Source organism: Phyllostomus discolor, chromosome 5 (genome assembly GCF_004126475.2).
Source record: "Phyllostomus discolor isolate MPI-MPIP mPhyDis1 chromosome 5, mPhyDis1.pri.v3, whole genome shotgun sequence".
In the NCBI taxonomy this organism is placed as follows: Eukaryota; Metazoa; Chordata; class Mammalia; order Chiroptera; family Phyllostomidae; genus Phyllostomus; species Phyllostomus discolor.
Window position 1 is genome coordinate 87019758 of NC_040907.2, and position 23603 is coordinate 87043360.

Consider the following 23603-nt stretch of genomic DNA (forward strand, 5'->3'; position numbering starts at 1 on the left):
CTCTTTTACAAAACAAAAATATAGTTGATGGGATGCTGCAATGGTATTACATTTAATTGACATGACCAGATGTGAGGATAGAAAGGATTTGCATTTATAAAAATAATTTTAGCTATCCATTGGTATAGTCTATCGCATTGTGTGATATTTTATTTTTAAAAATATTAACTAAAAATAACCATTTAAAGTGGTATCTCAATGTCAAAAATTATATTAATGCCATTTTTTAATATAGTGAAATAATCCCAAAGTCATGCTTTGTCAAAGGTAAGTAGAACTTTGTAGTTATGAGGGAGAAAGAAAGACAGACATGTGCAGGATGGCTGTGTAAAGTATCATCTCTTTTGATATATTGATAGTTTAGATATACGTGTGTGTGTGTGTGTGTGTGTGTGTGTGTGTGTGTGTAATCATGTGCCAGAATTCAGCTAAGTTCTGTCTATTAGATAATCCATTTGAAGTTTTTTGGTTATAAAATGTAGTCGAAATAAAAGGAAGTTGTCACATTTAGAAAGCTTTGTTTAGCATGAATGGGTCGGAACATGACATGACGTGATAATGGAAATTTTCTTTAAACCGAAGGATCTAAATGGCAAGGGAAGGACGTCCAGCTAGAGATTAGAAATATAAAAGTGACGCTCAAGATTCTGTGGATTTAGAGCCTTTGTCAGCAGATTTTCTTTCTTTTTATTTTAAAAAATATTTTATTTATTTATTTTTAGAAAGAGGGGGAGGGAAGGAGAAAGAGAGGGAGTGAATACTAAGCCTTTGTCAGCAGATTTTCTTTCTTTTTAAAAAATTATTTATTTATTTATTTATTTTGGAAAGAGGGGAAGGGAAGGAGAGGGAGAGAAGCATCAGTGTGTGGTTGCTTCTCACATGGCCCCCGCTGGGGACCTAACCTGCAATCCAGGCATGTGCCCTTACTGGGAATAGAACTGGCAACCCTTTGGTTCATAGCCTGTGCTCAATCCACTGAACTACACCAGCCAGGGCAGATTTTTTTAAGTGGATATTCTGTGTGTGGTGGGGAAAGGTGGTGGGAGAACAAAGATGTCAGTAGGACGTGGGAAACTTGAGGGAGACATGAAAGTCACATTTACTTTCCATGGGGTGAGCCTTAACTTGTGTTTTGCATCTGTGCTCTTTCCAGAATCCATAAGAAGTATCTACAATGGTTTCTTCAGCTTTCAGGAGAGTTGCCCATGTGTGTGTCTACCCGGTGAGGAAGGCCAGTAGTGTCTCCAGAGGCCATCAGCATCCAGCCTTGGGTTCACGGCCTGCTGCTTCAGGGTTTGCTGCCCGAGGAGCTCCAGGTGGTGTGTTGGAGCTGCTGGGTCAATCCTACCCTCAGGATGACTATAGCAATCTCTCCCGGAAAGTACTCTCCTGTGTTGGCAGGAATCTGCACAACCAGCAGTATCACCCACTTTGGCTGATCAAGGAGAGGGTGAAGGAGCACTTCTACAAGCAATACGTGGGCCGCTTTGGGACTCCCCTGTTTTCAGTCTTTGACAACTTTTCTCCGGTGGTCACGACTTGGCAGAACTTTGATAGCCTGCTCATCCCAACTGACCACCCAAGCCGGAAGAAAGGAGACAACTATTACCTGAATCAGATTCACATGCTCCGAGCACATACATCTGCACACCAGTGGGACCTGCTGCACGCTGGGCTGGATGCCTTCCTGGTGGTGGGTGATGTTTACCGACGGGACCAGATCGACTCCCAGCACTACCCGGTTTTCCACCAGCTGGAGGGCGTTCGGCTCTTCTCTAAGCACGAGGTGCGTCTTGAGACATTTTTCATTGTTGAAGGCATGGATATTCGTGTTGCAGTCACTAAAGTTTATCTCAGTGAAACCAGAACCATTGTTCTGTGCATTTGTGAATCACTCATCCTTGATGACACCCTTTCTTTGTTTAGGCCGAGACTCAATATATTTAGACTGATTTGCTTTGTTAGTAATTACAGATGTTGGTAGGCCTTTGTATTCTCTTGTCTGTCTTTATTCTTCTAATATTCATCTGCCTTTCTCTAGGTTTCTTCTTAAGAATGAATAATCAGTGGCTCAAATTTACCCTCAATCCAAGGGAGTTAAACATAAAGCACTGAAACCTCTGATAAGTTTATTTCAGGTCTGTGAGTAGAAGTTAATTATGTGTTCATGCTGTTAGACTTTCTTATCCTATAGCAGAGAGGACTGATGATTTATTGGTTTAAATTGTAAAGTGTGTTCTTGTTCCCAAACTCTTTCCTCAACCTCCCCTATTTTATGTTTGTGGACACTTTACATGTTTTTCTTTGTGAGATGTCTTTAATTATTGCTGTTCTTGAGGTATGTATTTCGATGCACTGAGCCTTTTTGACTAGGAAGTCTGTTTTGTGGTCTTTATCAAAAGACACAACTCATTTAATCTGTTAGCCCATATCCTAATAGTATTGTGTGCATCTCATTTTCTCTTTTCTTTCTCTTTCCCTCATTCTCCTTCCCTCCCTTCCACCCTCTCTCCCTCATTCCCTCTTTCCCTTCCCTCCCCTCCCCTCCCCTCCCCTTCCCTTCCCCTTTCCTCTTTTTTTTTTTTTGGCAAATTATGAAAATCCTTAAAAGTTGAGTCTATTTCCTAAAAATCTGCAATACCACTTGTGTTTTATTCATATATTTTTTGATTTTTTATCATTTTTTTTCAATTACCATTTAGTCCCCTTATACCCCCAGCCCCCAGCAATCACCACACTGTTGTCTATGTCCATGGGTCCTTTTTCCCTTTTGTTCAACCACCCCTACCATCTAAGCTGTCATCCTATTCTCCATCTATGAGTCTGTCCCCATTTTTCTTGTTAGTTCCATTTGTTCATTAGATTCCAAATATAAGTGAAATCATATGTATTTGTCTTTCTCTGATTGGCTTATTTTACTTAGGATAATGTTTCCAGGTCCATCTATATTGTCACAAAGGGTAAAATTTTCTTCTTCTTTTTTTTTACAGCTGAGTAGTATTCCATTGTGTTAATGTCCTGTAGTTGTTTTCTTTACTCATCTACTGATGGACAGTTAGGTTGCTTCTATATCTTGGCAGTTGTAAATAATGCTGCAGTGTACATAGGGATATTGTGTTCATTCGAATTAGTGTTTTGAGTTCCTTTGTATATATTCCCAGAAGTGGGATTGCTGGGTCAAAAGGCAGATCCATTTTTGATGTTTTGAGGTTTCCCCACACTGCTTTCCACAGTGGCTGTACTAGTCTGTGTTCCCACCAACAGCGCAAAATCATTCCTCTTTGTTCACACCTTTGACAGCACTTGTTTGTTGATTTGTTGATGATAGCCATTTTGATAGGTATGAAATGATATCTCTTTGTGGTTTTAATTTGCATTTCTCTGATGATTAGTGACATTGAGCATCTTTTCATATGTCTGTTGGCCATGCGTATGTCCTCTTTGGAGCAATGTCTTATTCAGGTCCTTTGCTCATTTTTCATTTGTGTTGTTATTTGTTTTTGGTGTTGAGTTTTGTAAGTACTTCATAAATTTTGTATGTTAACCTCTTATCAGATGTATCAGTGAATATGCTCTCCCATTCTGTGGGTTGTATATTTTGTTGATGATTTCCTTTGTGTTGTAAACACTTTTTAGTTTGATGTAGTCTCATTGTTTATTTTTTCTTTTGTTTCCCTTGCCTGGGGAGATATAGCAGAAAAAAATATTGCTGCGAGCAATGTCTGAGATTTTGCTGCTTGTGTTTTCTTTTAGGATTTTTATGGTTTTGTGTCTAACATTTAAGTCTTTGATCCATTTGAATTTATTCTTGTGTGTGGTGTTAAGAAGGCGATCTAGTTTCATTTTTCTTTATGTATCTGTTCAATTTTCCCAACATCATTTATTGAATAAACTACCTTTAGCTCCTTGTATCTGCTTGCTTCCTCTGTCAAATATTAATTGACTATAAATGTGTGGGTTTACTTCTGGGCTATTTATTCTGTTCATTTGAGCTATGTGTCTGTTTTTAATGCCAGTACCATGCTGTTTTGATTACTGTGACCTTATAGTATAATGTAATATTAGTGTTATTCCTTCCAGCTTTGTTGTTCTTTTTCATGTTCACTGTTGCTATGTGGGGCCTTTTGTTGGTTCCATATAACTTTTTGAAATATTCATTCTAGTTCTGTGAAATAAGTCATTGGAATCTTGGTAGGAATTGCATTGAATCTATAGATTTCTTTGGGTACTATGGATATTTTAATGATGTTAATTCTTCCTGTCCATGAACATGGTATGTGTTTCCAGTTATTTGTATCTTCTTTTGTTTCTTTCTTTTTTTAAATTTTAAGTATTTTTTATTGATTATGCTATTACAGTTTTCCCAATTTTTCTCCCTCTATCCCCCTCCATCCTGCCCCCCAACCCTCCAGCATCCCCCGCCCCACACTTAGTTCATGTCCATGGGTTGTACATGTAAGTTTATTGAGACCTCTGTTTCCTATACCATTTTAATCTTTCCTTGTCTATTTTATGCCTACTAATTATGCTTCTTCTTCCCTATACCTTTTGCCCCCTATTCCTCCCTTCCCCATCCCCACTGAACTCCCTCTGTGTGATGTCCATTTCTCTAATTCTGTTCCTGTTGTGGTTGTTTGCTTAGTTTTTGTTTTCATTGTTTTTCTTTTCTTGTAGGTTCATTTGTTAATAGTTATGAGTTTGTTGTCATTTTATTGTTCATAGTTTTGATCTTCTTTTTCCTAGATAAGTCCTGTTAACATTTCATATAATAAGGGCTTGGCGATGATGAACTGCTTTAACTGGACCTTATCTGGGAAGCACTTTATCTGCCCTTCCATTCTAAATGATAGCTTTGCTGAATAGAGTAATCTTGGATGTAGGCCCTTGCCTTTCATGACTTTAAATACTTCTTTCCAGACTCCTCTTGCCTGTAAGGTTTCTTTTGAGAAATCAGCTGATAGTCTAATGGGAACTCCTTTGTAGGTAACTGTCTCCTTATCTCTTGCTGCTTTTAGGATTTTCTCTTTGTCTTTAATCTTGGGTAACTTGATGATGATGTGCCTTGGTGTGTTCCTCTTTGGGTGCAACTTCTTTGGGACTCTCTGGGTTTCCTGGACTTCCTGGAAGTCAATTTCCTTCACCAGATTGGAGAAGTTTTCCTTCATTATTTGTTCAAATAAGTTTTCAGTTTTTTTCTGTTGCTTTTCTCTTTCTGGCACCCCTATAATTCGGATATAGGAACATTTCAGGTTGTCCCAGAGATTCCTCAGCCTCTCTTCATTTTTTTGGATTCTTGTTTCTCCATTCTGATCCATTTGGATGTTTATTTCTTCCTTTTGTTCCAAATTGTTGCTTTGAATCCTGGTTTCCTTCTTGTCACTGCTGGTTCCCTGAATATTTTGCTTTATTTCCTTTTGGGTATCTTTCATTTTTTTGACCAAGTTCAGTCAGACCTGTGAGCATTTTGATTACCAAGGCTTTAAATTCTCCATCAGATAGGTTGGTAATCTCCTCATTGCTTAGTTCTGAGGTTATGCTCTGTTCCTTCATTTGGGTCATATTTCTTTGTCTTGGTCCACCTGATAGGTTGAAAGGGGCGGGGCCTTAGGTATTCACCCAGATAGGGTGACCTTCTTTGCTGTGCTGCCTGTGGGGGAGGGGCCAGAGATGGAGCAATGCAGCTCATCTGCTGTCTTTAGTGCACTGTCCAAGACTCTTGAGTCAGACTGGAAGCATCTCCCACGGGGGCAACCCCAGCTGTAGCCCATAGTCAACTCTGAGTCTTAGTTTTCCCTTTAAGTCAGTCCCTCCTGCACAGCTCTGCTGAGATCAGCTGTCACACCCTGGCCCCCCCCCCCCCCCCCCCTCCTGCCCTTAGCCACCTCGCAGTGGTTTTTCTGAGTCAGCCCAAATGGTCTGCCTTACCAGTCTGGTTGTTCTGATTGATTTTTTCTTTAATTCCTTCGTTGTCGGAGTTCCATGCAGTTTGATTTTCTGGTGCTTCTGGTTGTTTATTGATTTTAGATTGGCTGTTATCCTCCTTTTGGTTGTGTGAGGAAGCGAAGGGTTTTTACCTGTGCCTCCATCTTGGCTGGAACTCTGTTTCTTTCTTTGGTGTCTTATAATTTTCCCAACACAGGTCTTTTTTACATCCTGGTTAGGTTTATTCCTAGGTATTTTATTCCTTTTGTAGCAATTATGAATGACATTAATTTCCCTTTCTGTTTGTTTGTTATTGTTATATAAAAATGCCCTGGCTGGCGTAGCTCAGTGGATTGAGCGCGGGCTGTGAACCAAAGCATCACAGGTTCAATTCCCAGTCAGGGCACATGCCTGGGTTGCAGGCTATGACCCCTAGCAACCGCACATTGATGTTTCTCTCTCTCTTTCTCCCTCCCTTCCCTCCCTTAAAAAAAATTAAAAACAACTGATTTCTGAATATTAAAATTGTGTCCTGCTACTTTACTGAATTCATTTATCAGTTGTAGTAGTTTCTTGGTAGAATCTTTGGGATTTTCTATGTACAGTATCACATCATCTGCAAATAATGAGTTTTACTTCCTCGTTTCCAATTGGATGCCTTTTATTTCTTCTCCTTGTCTGATTGCTATGGCTAGAACTTCCAGCATTATGTTGAATAAGAGATGTGAAAGCAGACATCTCTGTCTTGTTCCCGATCTTAAGGGGCACATTTGTAATTTTTGCCCATTGTGCATGATGCTGGCAGTGGGTTTGTCATGTATGGCCTTTATTATGTTTAGGTATGTTCCCTCTAATTCCACTTTGCTGAGAGTTTTTAACATAAATGGTGCTCAATTTTATCAAAAAGCATTTTCTGCATGTATTATCATGTGTTTTTTTATTTTTTATTTTAATCATTGTTCAAATACAGTTTTTTCCCTTTTACTCCCATTCCAGCCCACCCACCCACCCCTTCCCACGATCATGTGGTTTTTATCCTTCATTTTGTTTATGTGATGAATCACATTTATTGATCTGCGAATGTCGTAACTATCTTGCATTCCCAGAATAAATCCCACTTGATCATTCTGTATAATCTTTCTGATGCACTGCTGTATTTGGTTGGCTGATATTTTGTTGAGAATTTTAGCATCTATGTTCATCAGGGATACTGGCCTATAATTTTCTTTTTTTGTAGTGTCTTTATCTGGTTTTGGAATTAGGATAATGCTGGCTTTGTAAAATGAGTTTGGGAGACTTCCCTCCTTGTGAATTTTATGAAATAGAGTTGGAGAGGTGTTAGTTCTCAGAATGTTTGGTAAAATTCATCTGTGAAGCTACCTGGTCCAGGACTTTTGTTTGTTGGGAGTTTTTTGATTATAGCTTCAGTTTCACTAGGTGTGATCTGTCTATTCAGATTCTCTGATTCTTCTTGATTTTGTTTGGAAGAGGATATGTTTCTAGGAATTTATCCATTTCATCCAGGTTGTTCATAATATGTTCTTAGAATTCTTTGTATTTCTTTGGAGTCAGTTGTTATTTCTCTTCTTTTATTTCTGGTTTTATTTATTTGCGTCCTTGCTCTCTTTTTCTTGATGAGTCTGGTTAAAGCCTTGTAAATCTTGTTTATCTTTTCAAAGTACCAACTCTTGGATTCACTGATCTTTTGTATCATTTTTTTAGACTCCATTTTGTTTATTTCTGCTCTGATCTTTACTATGTCCTTCCTTTGACTCACTTTGGGCTTTCTTTGTTGTTCTTTTTCAAGTTCCTTTTTAGCGTGAAGTTAGATGGTTTATTTGAGCTTTATTTATTTATGTTTTTTTGAGATTGGACTGGAATGTTATGAATTTCCCTCTTAGGATTGCTTTCTCAGTGTCCCACAGATTTTGGATTGTGGAGACCTATTTTCATTTGTTTCAAGGTGTCTTGATTTCTTCCTTGATCTTGTTGAAGTATTCATTGTATAGTAACATGTTATTTAGCATCCATGTCTTTGTGTGTTTTTCAGTATTCTTCTTGTGACTGAATTCTTGTTTCATAGCATTATGGTCAGAGAAGATGCTTGATATGATTTCAGTCTTCTTAAATTTATTGAGACTTGTTTTGTGTCATGATATGTGGTTTATCCTAGAAAACGTTCCATGTGCACTTGAAAAGTATATATATTCTGTTGCTTTGGGTTGAAATGTTCTAAAGGTATCAGTTAAGTCAATTTGATGTAGTGTGTCGTTCAAGGCCATTGTCTCCTTATTGATTTTCTGTCTGGAAGATCTATTCATTGACGTCAATGGGGTGTTAAAGTCCCCAGCTGTGACTGTATTTTTATCAGTCTCTTTCTTTGTGTCCATCAAGATTTACTTCACATATTTAGGTGCTCCTATGTTGGGTGTGTAAATGTTTACTAGGGTTATATCCTCTTGTTGGAACATTCACTTTATCATTATGTAGTGGCCTGCTTTGCTTCTTACTATAGCCTGGGTTTTAAAGTCAATTTTGTTGGATATAAGTACTGCTACCCCAGCTTTTTTCTTTTCCATTTGCATGAAATATATTTTTCTGTCCTTTTACTTTTAGTGTGTGTTTATCTTTCAATTTGAGATGGGTCTTTTGGAGGCAGCATATGTATGGGTCTTGTTTCCTTATCCATTCAGCTACCCTATGTCTTTTGGTTGGAGCATTTAAGCCATTTGTATTTAATATGATTATTGATAGATATGTACTTAGTCAAATTTTATTGTTAGACTCTTTTCTTCTTTTATTTCTCTTTTTCTTCTTCTTAAAGCATACCCTTTAACATTTGTTGCAGTGCTGCTTTGTTGTTAACAAACCTCTTTAGCATTTTCTTATCTAGAAAGCTCCTTATTTTTCCTTTGATCTTAAATGATAGCCTTGCTGAGTAAAGTAGCCTTGGTTGTGTAGGTCCTTGCTTTTCATCACCTTGAATATTTCAGGCCACTTCCTTCTGGCCTGAAATGTTTCCTTTGAGTAATCAGATGACAGTCTAATTGGTGCTTCCTTGTATGTAATTACCTGCTTTTCTTTTGTGGCTTTTAGTATTCTCTCCTTGTTTTTAAGCCTTGTCATTTTAATTATGATGTGTCTTGGGTAGCCCTCTTTGGGTCCAACTTGTTTGGGACTCTCTGAGCTTTCTGGATTTGTGTGTCTTTTTCCTTCACTAAATTAGGGAAGTTTTCAGTCATTATTTCTTCAGATAGGTTCTTGATTCCTTGCTCTCTATCTTCTTCTTCTGGTATTCCCATGATGCAGATATTGTTATGCCTCCTGTTATCCAAAATGTTTCTTGGCTGTCCTAATTTTTTAAATTCTTTTTTCTTTTTACTGCTCTCCCTACATGTTTTTTTTCTACCTTGTCTTCCAGCTCACTGATTTGATCTTCTGCTTCATCTAACTGCCTTTTTATTCCTTCTTGTGTATTATTTATTCCAGATATTGCATTCTTTCTTTCTGACTGGTCCTTCTCTATGGTTTCTATATATTTTTTCATGCTGCTGAGTATTTTTATAATCATTACTCTAAACTCTCTATCTGCTATTGATTTTTTTCACTCAGTTGATAAATTTCTTGCCTCCATTTCATCTAGTTCTTCTTCTGGAGAATTCTTTTGTTATTTCTTTTGGGGTCTTTTTTTTTTTGTCTTTCCATTTTGGCTGCTTCTTTGTATTTTTCTGTCTTAACTGTTAAACTAATCAATGGTACAGCTTTAAGCTGTAATCAGCAGCCTGGCTTGGCTTTAGCACCAAAGGGTGGGGCAGAGTAATTCCTGTGAATGGGGCTATTGTTTCCTTTCGGGCTGATGCCACTTGGACAGGAGTGCTTTGCTGGATAAAGATGGCTTCTGAAGTATAGGCAATGACTCAGCACAGGGACCCTGCAGCTGTTCCTTCACTTTTTTCCCCAGAGCCACCAACCTCAAGGCTGTCCTCAAGCATCTCTCATCCACTCTCCCCTCCCTCTGCTGGAGCCTAGGACGTGTGGCTGCAAAAGAAATTTTGTGTGTTGGCCTTACCAGGCTCTCTGTGTCTGCAGCTGTTTCTCCCTGGCAGAGATAAGCCCTGCTGCCTTTCACTGTTGGATATAATCTGGGTTCTTTTTCTGGCTCTGGTGCTGTGGGTTAGGAAGCCCAGCCTAGGGTTTAGACCCCACACTTCTCAGGGGTACCCCTCCAGGTGCTGAAATATCCCTCCGGATCTTCAGCTGCCTCCTGTGGGAGCCCTGCCAGCCCTCTCATGTCTCCTTTACATTCCCTATGAGTCACCTTGTGGTGAAGTAGTTTCTTCGATCTGCCCATTGTTGTAATGCTTCTCTCCAGTTAGTTTTCAGTTAGTGGTCATTCAGGATGATTTCTCTACAATTTAGTAATTTTAGTTTGGGCCTGAGAGGAGGTTAGTGTAGCTTCCACTTACTCCTCCACCATCTTTGATCTATATTCTATTCATATATTTTTAAATGATTACTTTTTTAAATTAGGAAACAAATGGAATTAAATGAGGCACAGGAAATATTTTTACTTTACTCCACTAGCACTTTTTCCAAACATGTTCATTGAAACAGAAGGAATAATTATTATAAAACTCCCTCTTGCCACACAAGCTAAATGGGTTGTTTAGTAAGAAAAGGAATAGTATAGAGTATAGGATCCTTAGGTTAATAAGTGACCATTACTTTGTTGTAGTAAATGTCATGTTGTAGGAGACAACTGTTTGCCTCAGGACATGCAGTTTTCCTGTGAACCTCTGCAAATACAGTGGTAGATTACTTTCACACAAGAGTACTATCCAAGCTTAATCTCAAAGCTCCTTAGATGAGCATTCTTACTGCTTGCAGTAACTATTTCCTAAGTTAGGAATAATAACTATTAGTAGGAATATAAATGTATTAGGAAGTGAACGAAGACAGACAAAAATCTGGGAAATATGACGAAGTGAAAGAATGTCACCTATAATTAGTGTGCTAGAGGAGATGTGATTCCAGTAATATGATGTCTTGGTCATGGCAATGGGCAGGTACTTAGCTCAGCTTACCTCATTAAAAATATGAAAAAGGCGAATGCACTAATTGTAAACCTGCATGCTATGACAGTGGCAGGAAGCTGCAAGACTCACACTAGCATTTTAATGGAGGAACAGTGAAGAATACCTTAGACCATGGAAAATAGGAAGAGAGATGGGGAATTAATTTTTATCTTGTGCTATATTTGTTTTGTGTTTCATCTGAGTTAGTGGGAAATGGGCATGGCTAATATAATCTGATGTTACTGTATATTCTGCCTTATAGTTAAGAAAATACATACTCATATATGTATATAGCTATAGTTATATTTTAAGAAAATATAATTTCCATGTTCATTGTTTCATTTACTTCTCTTAATAAACAACTTGTGAGATAGATGATTTCCACTATAGCCATGAAGAATCTGAAGTTCTGGAAGGTTTAATGACTTGCCTAAGGTTACCTGACTCATTGGTGGCAGAGCTAAAACTTAACTTGGGTTTTCTGAGTTCATTGCCCATTCTGCTGTATTCTGTTGCTTTTCATGGAGCTGCTTTGTAAGTGGGACTGTTACCAGACGGGTCGGTGCTGAGTGGGTCTGCCTAGGGCCAGCCTGTAGTGTGTGGACTCTTGACTTTATGTGGGAAAGATTTCACACCAGTCCAGGTGACTATGAGGGTATGTTTATTAAAGCTGGGGACAGTGAAACAAGGAAGGGCTCAGCATAGAAGGTGGAACAGGAGAGCCTAAGCTGGGGTTGCCTTAGCTCACTGGGAAGTCAGAGAAAAGGGGGCTCCTGCCTGGTAACAGAACCTGCCATTGACCCAAGTGCTACAGTTCCAAGAAGGTGCAGGGGAGAGAGGGTTGGTGTTATTTTAATTCCTTGTCCTAACTAAAGTGTTTGTTCTAGGTCTGACCTAATCTTTATTCTCAAAATGTTTATTTAGGTAGAAACTTGGTAGACCCCATTTAAATTATATGATCACAGTTAACATTAATAAAGAAAAATTGATGGGATATAGTTAAAAAGGTACTTGGAGTATGTATGTTTAGTTTTAAATATATTTATTTAACAACTTTTAAAAACTCTTAAAATCAATGAATTTTGTTCAATTTGGGATGCTGAAAGCAAGCAGAATTGTTCTAAAAAGTACAAGGGTTGTATGTTTTTAATGATCCCAAGTCTTATAAAACAGATAGAACAACTGGAATAGCAAATGCCAAAACCACAGGCAGCATTTATAAGGCATGTCTGTAGATCTCCCTAAGAACTTCACAAATGGGTGGGGACTCACAACGGGCAGCTGGAGATCTGCACTGTGTCAGAAACTGAGGTGAAGGAAAGCAATGGGCCTGGAAAGAAGAAAGCTTTCTTACAGTCTATCAGAGAAAAAACTTTATACATACGGATTTACTAGAGGCTTTGACATTAAGTGCTAGTAATAAAGTGTTCATTGATGACCGTTAACATCATAAAAAGAGGGGTAGCCAGACTTGATGTGTCTCCTGATAGAAGAATACAATACTAACTGTAAATTCTTGCCTAGAAATTTGGAATCAGTCTGATCAAAATCTAGATTTCACTACCAAATTTATAGAAGTACAGAGGACGAAGAAACATGTTAAACTGCACTATGGAAATGTATTAGGCAAAATCCAGCCTGTGGGAAATTCTGCATATAGCAATGCTACCCAACAGGTGATATACATAATGAAGTAAATAGAAGAATCAAAAGTAAGCACTTAGAAATGTGTAAGCAAAGATTAGTGTTTAGAAATATTTAAGCCAGCATATTTAAGCACATTATTAGTGGACTTCTTTTGTTGAATAGAATGTAACCTGGTTCAGGTGTTCTTAAATGCTCTGGGTAGGTTGCATGCATTCAGGGTGTTTAGTAGTTCTATGCAGTAGGACTGTGCATCAGTGTTAGACTGATTGGAAATCTAAAACTGTCCCTTTGTCAGACACTTTGAGAAGCATTGCTCTACAAGATAATAATTCTGTTTCTTCAAATAAATTGTAAGAAAAACAAACGTTTGGACAGAATCACTATAGTAGTAGATCCCATCAAGAGAAAACATCTTTATAGAAAAAAAAGAGACCATTGGAAATTGAATACTAACTGAATATTTCAATTTAAGGGGTTATTTCTTATTTTTATTATTAAGGTATGCTAATGGTATTATATTTTTATAAAGACATTTTCTGTGAGAGATACATATTGAAATACATATAGATGAAATGGTCAGATGTATGGGATTTTCTTCAGAATAATATGGGATAGGGTTTGGAGATGAATGTAAGAGGATTGGTTATGAATTCTTAATTATTGAATTTGGATGTTGAATACATGAGGAATCATTATCCTTTCTATTTTTGCATCTATTTGAAAATTTCCCAATAAAGGGCTAAAGAAAAAGACTGAAGGAAAACACTGGGATCAGTCAATCCAAAAAAACCACACACCCATGCTAAATATGCACTGTGCCCAGGAATGTAAGAAGATGTCAGATACTCATGAGATGATTCATGGTTTCTTGAAGAAGACAACTATAAACAATTTTAAAAAATCAGGAGGCAGGAAATGATAAGTATAAGAGCATACATTGCATGTAATAGAAAGCTGAAACCAATTAAATCTAGAATTAATAGCCTCTCTTCCATTAGCCTGCAATGATTTTACATTTGAGTTTTTACCAAACTCGAAAGACTTGTACAGTCTGTGTGAGAGAATAGAAAAAGAAACCCGTCAAGCTCATTTGTGAGGTTAGACATGTTCAAGTACAAAGTAGATAATAAATTTTAGAAGCTTCATCTTTAATGAACATCAGTTGTCTTAAAATGTACTGATAGAAAATTATTAAATATTCACAGAAATTTAATTCATTTGATATATTGTGGCCTACCACATTATTATTATACATGTATTATATTATGCCATATTAAGTGATACAAAGGGAAAAATCATGTGATCACCTCAGTAGACATAGAAAAGTAATTTGATGATGTTTATGTTTTAAGACATTAAAAAGCATTTGATGACATTAATTACTCATGACAAAAACTTTCAGCAAACTGGAAATAGAAGGGAACTTCCATAACATTAAAAATTATTTTGTCAAGCACTCACAACCAACATCTTAATTAGTGGTGAATCGTGATAAACATTTCTATCAAAATAAACATTTTAGGATTACTTGTGATCACTGTGTGTTCATCATTGTGTGGGAAGTGCCAGCTTATGCAGTAAACCAGAAAGAGAAATAGAAGTTATAAGCATTGGAAAATATGAGATAAAGCTGCTTCATGTGTAGGTGACTTGATGATCTACCTAGAAAATTGGATAGAATATCCAGGTTGATTATTAGAACTAATAGGACAGTTTAGCCAAGTTGTTGGTTACAAAGAAAATACAGGTATGTTTCTTAACCACAAGTAATAACCAATTAGAAAATATAGTAAAGATTTTATTCATAGTATCAACTAAACCTTTGAAGTCTAATTGTTGCAGAAGATGTTCGAGATATTTATAGATAAAATGATTAGATATTGTTAAAAGATATAAAAGGAGAAGAAATAAAGGAGAGCTGTACCATATTTGTACATTCATAGGCAGGAAAACAATATTATGAATATGGCAGTTTGCCTAAAATCAATCTGTAAATTCAAATTTAAGTGCACATCTAATAAAAATGTCCACTGGGTATTTTGGACAAGTTGAAGGACTGATCTTCAAAATCATAAGAAGGGTGACAAGTTCATGCACAGCCTGAACAATTTTGAAGAGCACCAGTGTAAGGGGACACGTCTTCCCAGACATCAGGAATATAATGTTCTAGTTATTAAGATGGTTTAGTATTAGTGTGAGGTTAGTCAGGTAGAGAACTCTGAAACAGCTCTACTCATATTTGGGAATTTATTATCCTATTATAAAGTAGAAGTGATAATAAATAAATGTAGAGATAATGTAGTCTACATGAATTGCTGAGACAATTACCTATAGAGAAGAAAATTGATAATCTATCTCATACCAAATGCAAAATTCAGTTCTGGATGGATTCATAATTCATTTGTGAAAAGGAATTCTTTAAAAGTTAAAGAAGACAATACAGAGATAATCATTATCACCTTGGCAGTAGAATATAATATTTTAAACTGAATCCCTAAACAAGAAAAATTCCTAATGTAACAAATTATTAAAGTTGACTACCCGAAGGTAAAACTTCTGCCTAATAAAAGCCTAAGTTAAAAGACAAGCAGCAGGCTGTGTGGAGACATTTGCTTTGCCTATAACTAACAGAACATTAAGGTGATTAAGTAAAAAAGGTCTCAGTATGAAAAAAAAAAAACAATAGGGAAAAGTTCTGACAATACCAAGTGTTGGCCAATATGTGGAGCCATGGGAATGCTCTTGAGGAACGTAAAAACCCTCACCTGGAATTCCAGTCCCACGTGTACTTATATACTTTTTGGATAGATTCTTCAGTACTGATATCAGCAGATAGATGAGAATGTTTATAGTGCTGTCAGTATTAGCCTAAAATTGGAACAACCCATGTTTCTACGAAGAGTAGAAAAGATAAACAAATTGTGGTATGTTTAAACAATAGTGAGTTTCATATCTGTAAAAATGAGTAAATCGAAACTATATACATCAACAAGAGTGAATATAGAAAGTATTATTAGACAAAGAAAGAAAGTTACAGTAGCTTACATTGTGTGGTTGGATTTATGTAAAATTTAAAAAATGGGAAAATACTATATCATTCGGGGGTTGTAATGCACATGTGGAAAAGTCAAGGAAAGCAAGGGAATGACTCGCAGTGTAGTCATATGACTCGCAGCGTAGCAGTGCGCCTGCTACGAGGTGCAGCAGGGCTGTGTTGATCAGGTCAGGGCATGAAGGGGCCGCAGGGTTTCTGCTGCTGTGCTCTTTTCTGAAATGTTCATGGGTGGTGAGCACACATGTATGTACTTTTATTATTCTTTAACCTTGATATACTCGTACACTTTTTAGGTATGATTTATTGTGTAATTTTTTTAAGGAAAGAAAAATGAACCAAGAGCAATAACAGCCAATTGATAGAAGAGACATTCCGTCAGCCAGTAAATAAAGGCCAGCTTTATCGGTGAACAGGAACGGCTGGATGTTGTTTCAGACCCATTAGATTAGCAAACATTAACAATCTTGATAATAACAAGTGGCTTTTCTCTAGAAATCTTACCCCCTTCTAGTAGAGTGTTAATAGTTGTCACAACTTTGTATACTTGGCGATTTCCAAAAAATTGTGTGCTCAGTGATCAGGCATTCTTTAAAAAAATATTTCAGAAGAACTATGTACATCTGTACATTGAATACTTTATAGTACTCAACATAAATAAACTAGAAGTACCTGTGTCAACATGGATGAGGTTTTAATACAATATTGAGAGAAAAATAGAGTAACAGTAAATAATGATATCTTTTTCTAGGTATTTCAAAATATGTCCAACAACACATGTTCTCCCTGTGTACTTGCTCGTGCTTTCTCTTTCTCTCTCTGTGTTTCACTTGTTCTAGCTTTTTCTTTCTCCACATATACAAATACATGTGCAGATATCACAATCACATGCACAGTATTTTTTTTGTTAGATACATGTGTAGGTAGGGGTGAAAAAATTACATGGGAATGATAAACACCAAAGTCGAGACAGCAATCACCTCTGAGGTAATAAAGTGGGTGAATGGTACCTGGCATCATCATTGTTTGCAAATGATTCAAAAATGTAATGATTATTTGGAGCATAGAAAGATTTTTGAGACTAAAACATTTTAGAACCATAGTTCTGTAGCTTCAAAACTAAATTTTTAGAAAACACTTCCTGAGACATTTATTTTGTCAAGAATAGCAAATTTCATGTTTGACAGACACACCAGAGGGAATCCAAAGAAATCATGCACTTATTTAATCTGATTTTAAAATGTTAATGAAAAAGTAGATACCTGGGCCAGTGCTTAAAGAAGGTATATGTTTCATTTGTCCCTGGTGATGCCTTGTCCTGTTTCACCAGCTCTGCTCTGTGCAAGTTTACCGGGAATACACTCCAGGGCTCTGTAGCTTATTCTTTCCTGCTGGCTGTAGTCTGTTTCCTTAGTGTGTCTTCATTCCCCTTTGATCACTTCCTCTGGGCCAGTTTTATCCAGGTTCTTTCTCTTACATGCTCACATACATAAGCAGTTCTTCCTCCTGAATTTAAGATTATTCTTGATAAGCCTTTCTTTGCTCAGAAACAACGGGAATGTTTTTATAGAAAAGGTGAGTGAGAGTGTGCAGAGAAATAAGCTTTTGATATAATCTTGACCACAACACATTGCTAAAATACTACTTCATCAAGATGTTTGTGTCCCATTCATATTCTATCCTACCTCCAACCCTATTTTAAAAAAAGTAGTCGTCATTCACCATTTCTTCTTGTAGGAGTGTGGTTTAAGCTCCTTGCCTGTAATGATTCAGCCCTTTGTGGAGTGGATATCTTTCATTTTGAACAACCCCTTTGAAATCTTTTGTGATTCATCTTTATTTAAAAGCCACTCTCATTTATCATTAGAAAATTTCCCTTTTGCTCCCTTTGATATTCTCTCCCACTTTCCAGATGGTTCATTAGAACCCTCCTGTTCTTAGGGTCTTTTTTCCAAGCTCCCCCACTGTTACTCTTGTGGTTTTGCCAAGGGTAGCCTCTTTATTCCTGCTTTCTGTCCCAAATCACTTTCCTGTCTTTCCGTAAATGACAGGGTTTTATTTTTCACCATGTGGTTATTGGGTTTCCTTAATAGCCTCATGCAGAGAGGCTTTATTGAAGACATTTTTATTTGGCCATGATAGATTATAGTCACCATGTTTTCCTAATCTCTTCTTTAAAACCTTTTAGGAGGGACTCCTCTTGCTAAAGACATCCTTAAATTGAAACAGCTTTAACTTTTAAAATTCTTTTTCTCTACCTAAATGTTTACTTTAGTGTATCTCTTGACAGTGAGGCAACTGGTCACAGCCAGGAGTCCACAATGTATTGGACTTGAGTAATACCCCATTATTTGAGGACAAAGGAGGGTTTGGAGAACCATGTAAAGAGAGGCTGGTCTCTGTTTTCGGTGGTACAGGGTTTTTGCAGATAGTTACTTCTTGTTTTTAACAAGGCAGAAATGAATAGCCTATTAATCTGAGACCTTGTCACCGACCAGTAACATTATTGTTCACAACCCTCACTGAATTTCAGGATGTACTACCTTGAATTGTTGGCCTGTGTACATCTGGCATGGTATCTCCGGCTGGTTAGTCAATTCCTTAAGGGTGTCACTCGATCTTCTCTGTGCCTCCTGTCTCTCTCTGACCCAGGGTCCTGCCCAGAGTAGCCGTTGGTAGATGTGGTATTTGGATGTCTTCCTTGTTCTAGTCTGCCAACTTCCACTCTGTACAAGGTGGCAGCTAACCTTGTTAACTGTGTGATAGTTCATCTATTAGCTTTTCTGGTTGGGCATTCTCAACTATTTCTCATGCTCCAGCCTTCCAGAGGAGAAGCTGCATCATCAGTCAGGGCTGGGTTATAAGACAGAAAACATATTGTAACCCTATCAGGGAAGAATTATTAAGTATAATGCAGAGAATTGGGGTACTGAGGGATTGGTTAGTAAGAAGAGAACTCTAGCGAGTGCAGAACAAGCAGATATAAGGAGCAGCTGTGCTACTGACACTGGGCTCCCAAGGAAGAGCCTCTCCCCCTGCTCCTAGCCAGTGCTCACTGAATGCCACAGGTGGTAGTGGTGTCAATGCTGCTGGAATTGCTGGATACCCACGCTGTGGCATTTGCTGGAAATCTGCTCTCCAGGTTTCAGTAAAGCTGTTTTGGGGGAGGAGTCTTGCAGGAAGCCATCTTCTATGAAACTGCCTAAGAGGGGTAATTGGGGAAGCAACTGGCTACTGTGGGACCACCTGGGGAACTGAGTGCTGCTGCTTGCATTGTAGGGCACCATGCAGCAAGAATCCTTGTCTAATGTCTCTCCAGTGACCTCTACTGGCAGAGCTTAACATTGTGTCAGATGCCACAGGAAAATTACTTAGAGCCCAACTTGGTTTTCACAGAGCAGTCAATGGACTGATTTGTGGTGCAGAGGCAATGCATTGATACCTGGCACAATCAGCTTGCTCCCTTTCCTGAATATATGTAATTCTTTAGGGAGATATGCTGTTATTAACCCAATAAAGGGGGTGCCAGGAAAAGTCAGATTTAGGAAGACAGAAACACTTGTTCTTGATTCTAATTTAAAATTTCTGAATATAATTTAGGTAGTATGGATGCTCTCTAGTTATTGGTTCTTTGTACATTGGACACATAGAGGATAGAGGATATTTTGAAGGGTAAAAGCTTGCATTCCTGAACCAATATAGCATCCAGAGAAAAACAGATGGATATTCTCTATATCTCATTCCTCCAAGATCTCAGGAAAATTATTACCATTTATATTCAACATTTGCTGTTGGAGGCCCAGAGGGCCTCATTAAGTTGCACAAAATCCATGTAATCACAGGAACAATATTTTTGTACTAGTTGAAGTAAAATGTGAAAGTGGCAAAAATATTTTCACAATAATATGCTGTTTCACAGTAGACTTAACATCTTGCTGGAGACCACATTTCTTTGCCTGGTGCACATTACTGAAAGCTACTTGTATGGATGGAGTGGCAAACTTTACATTTTCAGATTGGTAGGTGCATGCATGATGGTAGTCAGAGGGAGCTTTCTTTACTAGCGAGCCTTAGGACCAGCTAGCAGTCTGTTGTATGCACATCCTGTTGAATTGTATGCTAGATGCCTGGGTCTTCTCTTAGATGTAAGGGATCGCACTCCTGCTGTTCTGCTGATAGTGTGACCTTTACAGGCACATTTGGTGTCTTCTTTCTGAGCCTTTGTCCTTGAATTTACTCTCTAATGTCATCCTCTGGACTCATTCTGGGGTAGTTGTCTGTGAAATTGTAAATTGCAAATGTGAGTGAATCTGAAAGATAAAATGGAGTTTTTGTAAACTGAGTGTCATCTAAACACTATGATATTTTTCAGGTCCATAGAGATTTTCTATAATGTTGTATACGATTGATAACATTTCATCATAGCAATGGTTTCTAACCTCTTTCTTTTACCATTTGAGAATCTGCTGAGGGGTTTGCTCCCCTCCCCCCACTACACACATAGGATTTTGTATGTGGTTTAAGGAATATTATATGCTCTTGTGTTAGATTATATTAGAAGTCATTGTCAAGGAGAAAAAAAAAAGATAGTTCAGTCTCTATGTCAACAATTCCCAGCCTAAGTCTGTAGTAAATTGGAAAAGCTATTGTTCTTTATTCTCTTAGCAATTTTGTTTCTTCTGTCTTCTCCTTTATAATACTTCTCTGGGATTACCTGGGAACTAAACTGGGATTATGGGGGTGGATTACATACACAGCTGCAGAATTTAGGGTTAAGCTAGCTGTAAGAAGGCAGAGAATGCTGCCTAACTTGGAAATGGCCAGATGTCAGCTATTGGGGTGATTTGAGGGTTGGGATCAGAGAGTCAGAGGCTGTCTGAGAACAGGAGGGTGAATTGAATGTGTTTGGGAAAGCCAAGGGAACATTTTCTGCCTAAGTCTGAGAGCCTCTGTCTGGAGGCAGGGAATATTCCTGAGCAGTGACCATTCCGGTTCAAGAAATAGAAATAGTTCTTCTGTGTTTAGAAATCTCATAGGCACAGAGCTACCTGGACACGGGATTGAGGTTCAGAGTTGGGTGGCATGGATCTTGTGGGGAGTATATCTTACCACACATACGCTGAAAGGTAACTCTTGGAGGCCTGTTGTGTGTTGGAAGTTTAGATGATTTGTTCTACGTGTTGTTTAGTGTTTATGACCCGGGCTTAAACCAAAACATAGAAGGATTTGCATTAGACAAGCAGAAAGAATAACTTTCTCACCATGAGAATTATAAGTGACAAATTGTTTCAAAGGAAGTTTGGGTTACCTTCTCCAGGGGGATATTTCTCAATATTTTTACCATGTGGATACTTAGATAAGGTGAATAACTCTTCAGCTCAGTTGTCCCAACTCTTTCTGCTTTTTAGTGATACTCTGTGATACAATGATGTATTATTTCTCAGGGAAGTTTGTGGGTAAGGACCATGTAGAATATTTAACTCTCCGCTTTGACAATAGTGGTATAAATGATTCTTATTTGAACTATAGTGTCTTAAATACAATTGTAAGATATAATTGTTAAATGTTGATTCTATCGTGTATAAATATATATTGTACTATATAGTGTTTATCAGGTAACCCACAAAAATTCATTCATAATGATACAACCAACATTGATTTATTGTTAAAAGCCTCTGCCAACATTTGAAATCTACAGCCAACTTAGGGTACCACTGAAGATTGACTGATAATTTTCTTGTGAATTGTAGAGATTCCAACTTTTTAATTGTGTTTAGGGCAGTAGGAGATTTTTGGTATTGTCTGTTTGTATTAGTTAGGATTCTTCTGAAACAGAACAAGTAAGATGTGTGTGTCCACCTGCATATGGTTTAGAAAAAGAGATTTATTGTAACGTCGCTCGTGTGATTATCGAGGCTGAGAAGCCCAGACCAAAGGCCTGAGAAGCAGGAGAGCCAGTGGTGAAATTTCAGTAGGGATCCAAGTCTGCATGAAGACTGGTGTCCCAGCTTGAGGGGAATAAAAATATAAAATTAATATAAACTGTAATATAAAATAAAGTAACAAATAAAAGGCAGAGGGAAGCATTCTTACTCAGTTTTTTATTCTATTCAGGCCTTCAAGGGTCGGATGAGGCCCACTCACACTGGGGAGGGCAATCGGCTTTACTCACTCTACTGATTCAAATATTAACCTCACCTGGGAGCACCGTCACAGACACATCCAGAAATAATGTGTAACCAAATATCTGAGCATCCCATGGACTGGTTAAGTGGATACATACAATTAACCATCACACTGCTCTTGGGCAGCCAGACTTTATGGTGGAACTTTGAGAGTTCCTCATCAATTCTAATAACGCCTTAATTTTGTCCTATGGATGCCTTGTTTTAGAAATTTCTAGTAATCCATTTAGCCAATAACTAGTAAGTAGCTTTTATTTGTACATAAAAGTATTAAAGTAAGGAATTATGCATATTTTTGCCCTTCAGGATTGAACAAAAGACTTGAACTTTGGGTTGATGGCCCTTGGAGCTGATCTGTGAGCCTTGGTACCGTGTATGGAAAACGTTTTCAGTAGTGGTGCTGCTTTTTCTGGAAATGACACCATCTTGTGAGCTGGTGAGAAGAGAATCAAACTGTGGCTCTGAATTTCATACTCTAAGGACCTTAGATAAATTATTTAACCACTTGGAGTCTCAGTTTTCTTTATTAAAACAGAGATAACTCTTGAGTTGTGGTTAAAGCACCTAGCCTGATGCCTTGTGACTGGGAGCTGCTCAGCAAATGTTAGCTCCTCTACCCATACCCTGTATTTATCTCCAAAGTAGATGTTTGCCCTGTTCCCGTTTAGTGTAGATCTACCTGTGCGTCATCAACATGAGTCAGATATCTTGTGGGTCTTTGTTTTTAGATTTGATCTGTGTTTGTAAAGCTACTCTGGCTTTTCTGTTGATTAGTAATATGACTCTGTCATCTTCCTTTAGAGTAGGCGATAGAATTTAGATGGGTCTCAGTACTGTTATATTTCATCCCCTCACACCATGAATTAGCTGTTTAGCTACCTGAAGAAAAAAATGCAGTTCCTTTCTCTCTGTTTTATCTGTCATCATGGCCTAGGAAAAGGATAATAGGATATCACAATTTTAAAGTTAACAGAATGGGTAAAGTTTTCTCCTTTAAATGATGATTGTCATGAGAACTAGTTCACACTTGGACAGGTGTTTTTTATTCTTGCCGTTGTTACTTTTTTCCTGAACTCATCCAGACAGGGAATCTCTCATGTAGTTTGTTTGTGTACAGCTTCATGTAACTTCCTTGCTTTGATGAATGGAAGTTTCTGATGTTTTCTCTATATAGGCTAGATGTTGGCAGAATATTAATCTACTTCTTTCTCTCATTGATACCTGTATAGGAGAACCCCAGGAGAAGAAAAGTACTGAAAAATATTCTTGTCACAATATATCAGAGTTCATAAAAGCAGGCACAACAACTGACCAGATTTTGGAGATCCCCAGAAGCCTTTGGTAGTATCTTTGGGGCATGGGAGGAGGCAGAAATCACTGACACTCCACCGACATTGCTGCTGAGTGTAGCTGGACCTGCCAGGAAAATAAATGGCTATGGAGAGTCATGTGGGTGCCAACTAGCTGTCCTGAGTACTTCTGATCCTGGCTTCTTGAGAACATGGGTTTTTGTCACTAAGCAAGGAGCTCAGTAGCTTCTATGCTATATTCAATGGGACGGGAGGTTTCTGTCATGGAGGCTTAAGTAAGGGGGGTATTGTCTAGTGCAGGGGTGCCAAGCTTTTCACCGGGGGCCACATCAGCCTTGCGGTTGCCTTCAAAGGGCTGAAATAATTTTAGGATTGTATAAATGTAATACTCCTTAACTGTTAAGGAGTTGAA

General features: G+C 37.9%; 1 protein-coding gene across 2 annotated transcripts in view; it reads left to right on the forward strand.

The window, feature by feature from the left end:
* FARS2 (phenylalanyl-tRNA synthetase 2, mitochondrial) overlaps positions 1 to 23603 on the forward strand; it is a 555715-nt gene that overhangs the window by 127306 nt on the left and 404806 nt on the right. For both annotated transcript variants that reach the window (XM_036026519.1, XM_028513542.2), the window contains exon 3: positions 1154 to 1786. In XM_036026519.1, the coding sequence (XP_035882412.1) occupies positions 1175 to 1786 (612 nt within the window). In that variant the 5' untranslated portion in view covers positions 1154 to 1174. The remainder of the gene's footprint in view (positions 1 to 1153; positions 1787 to 23603) is intronic.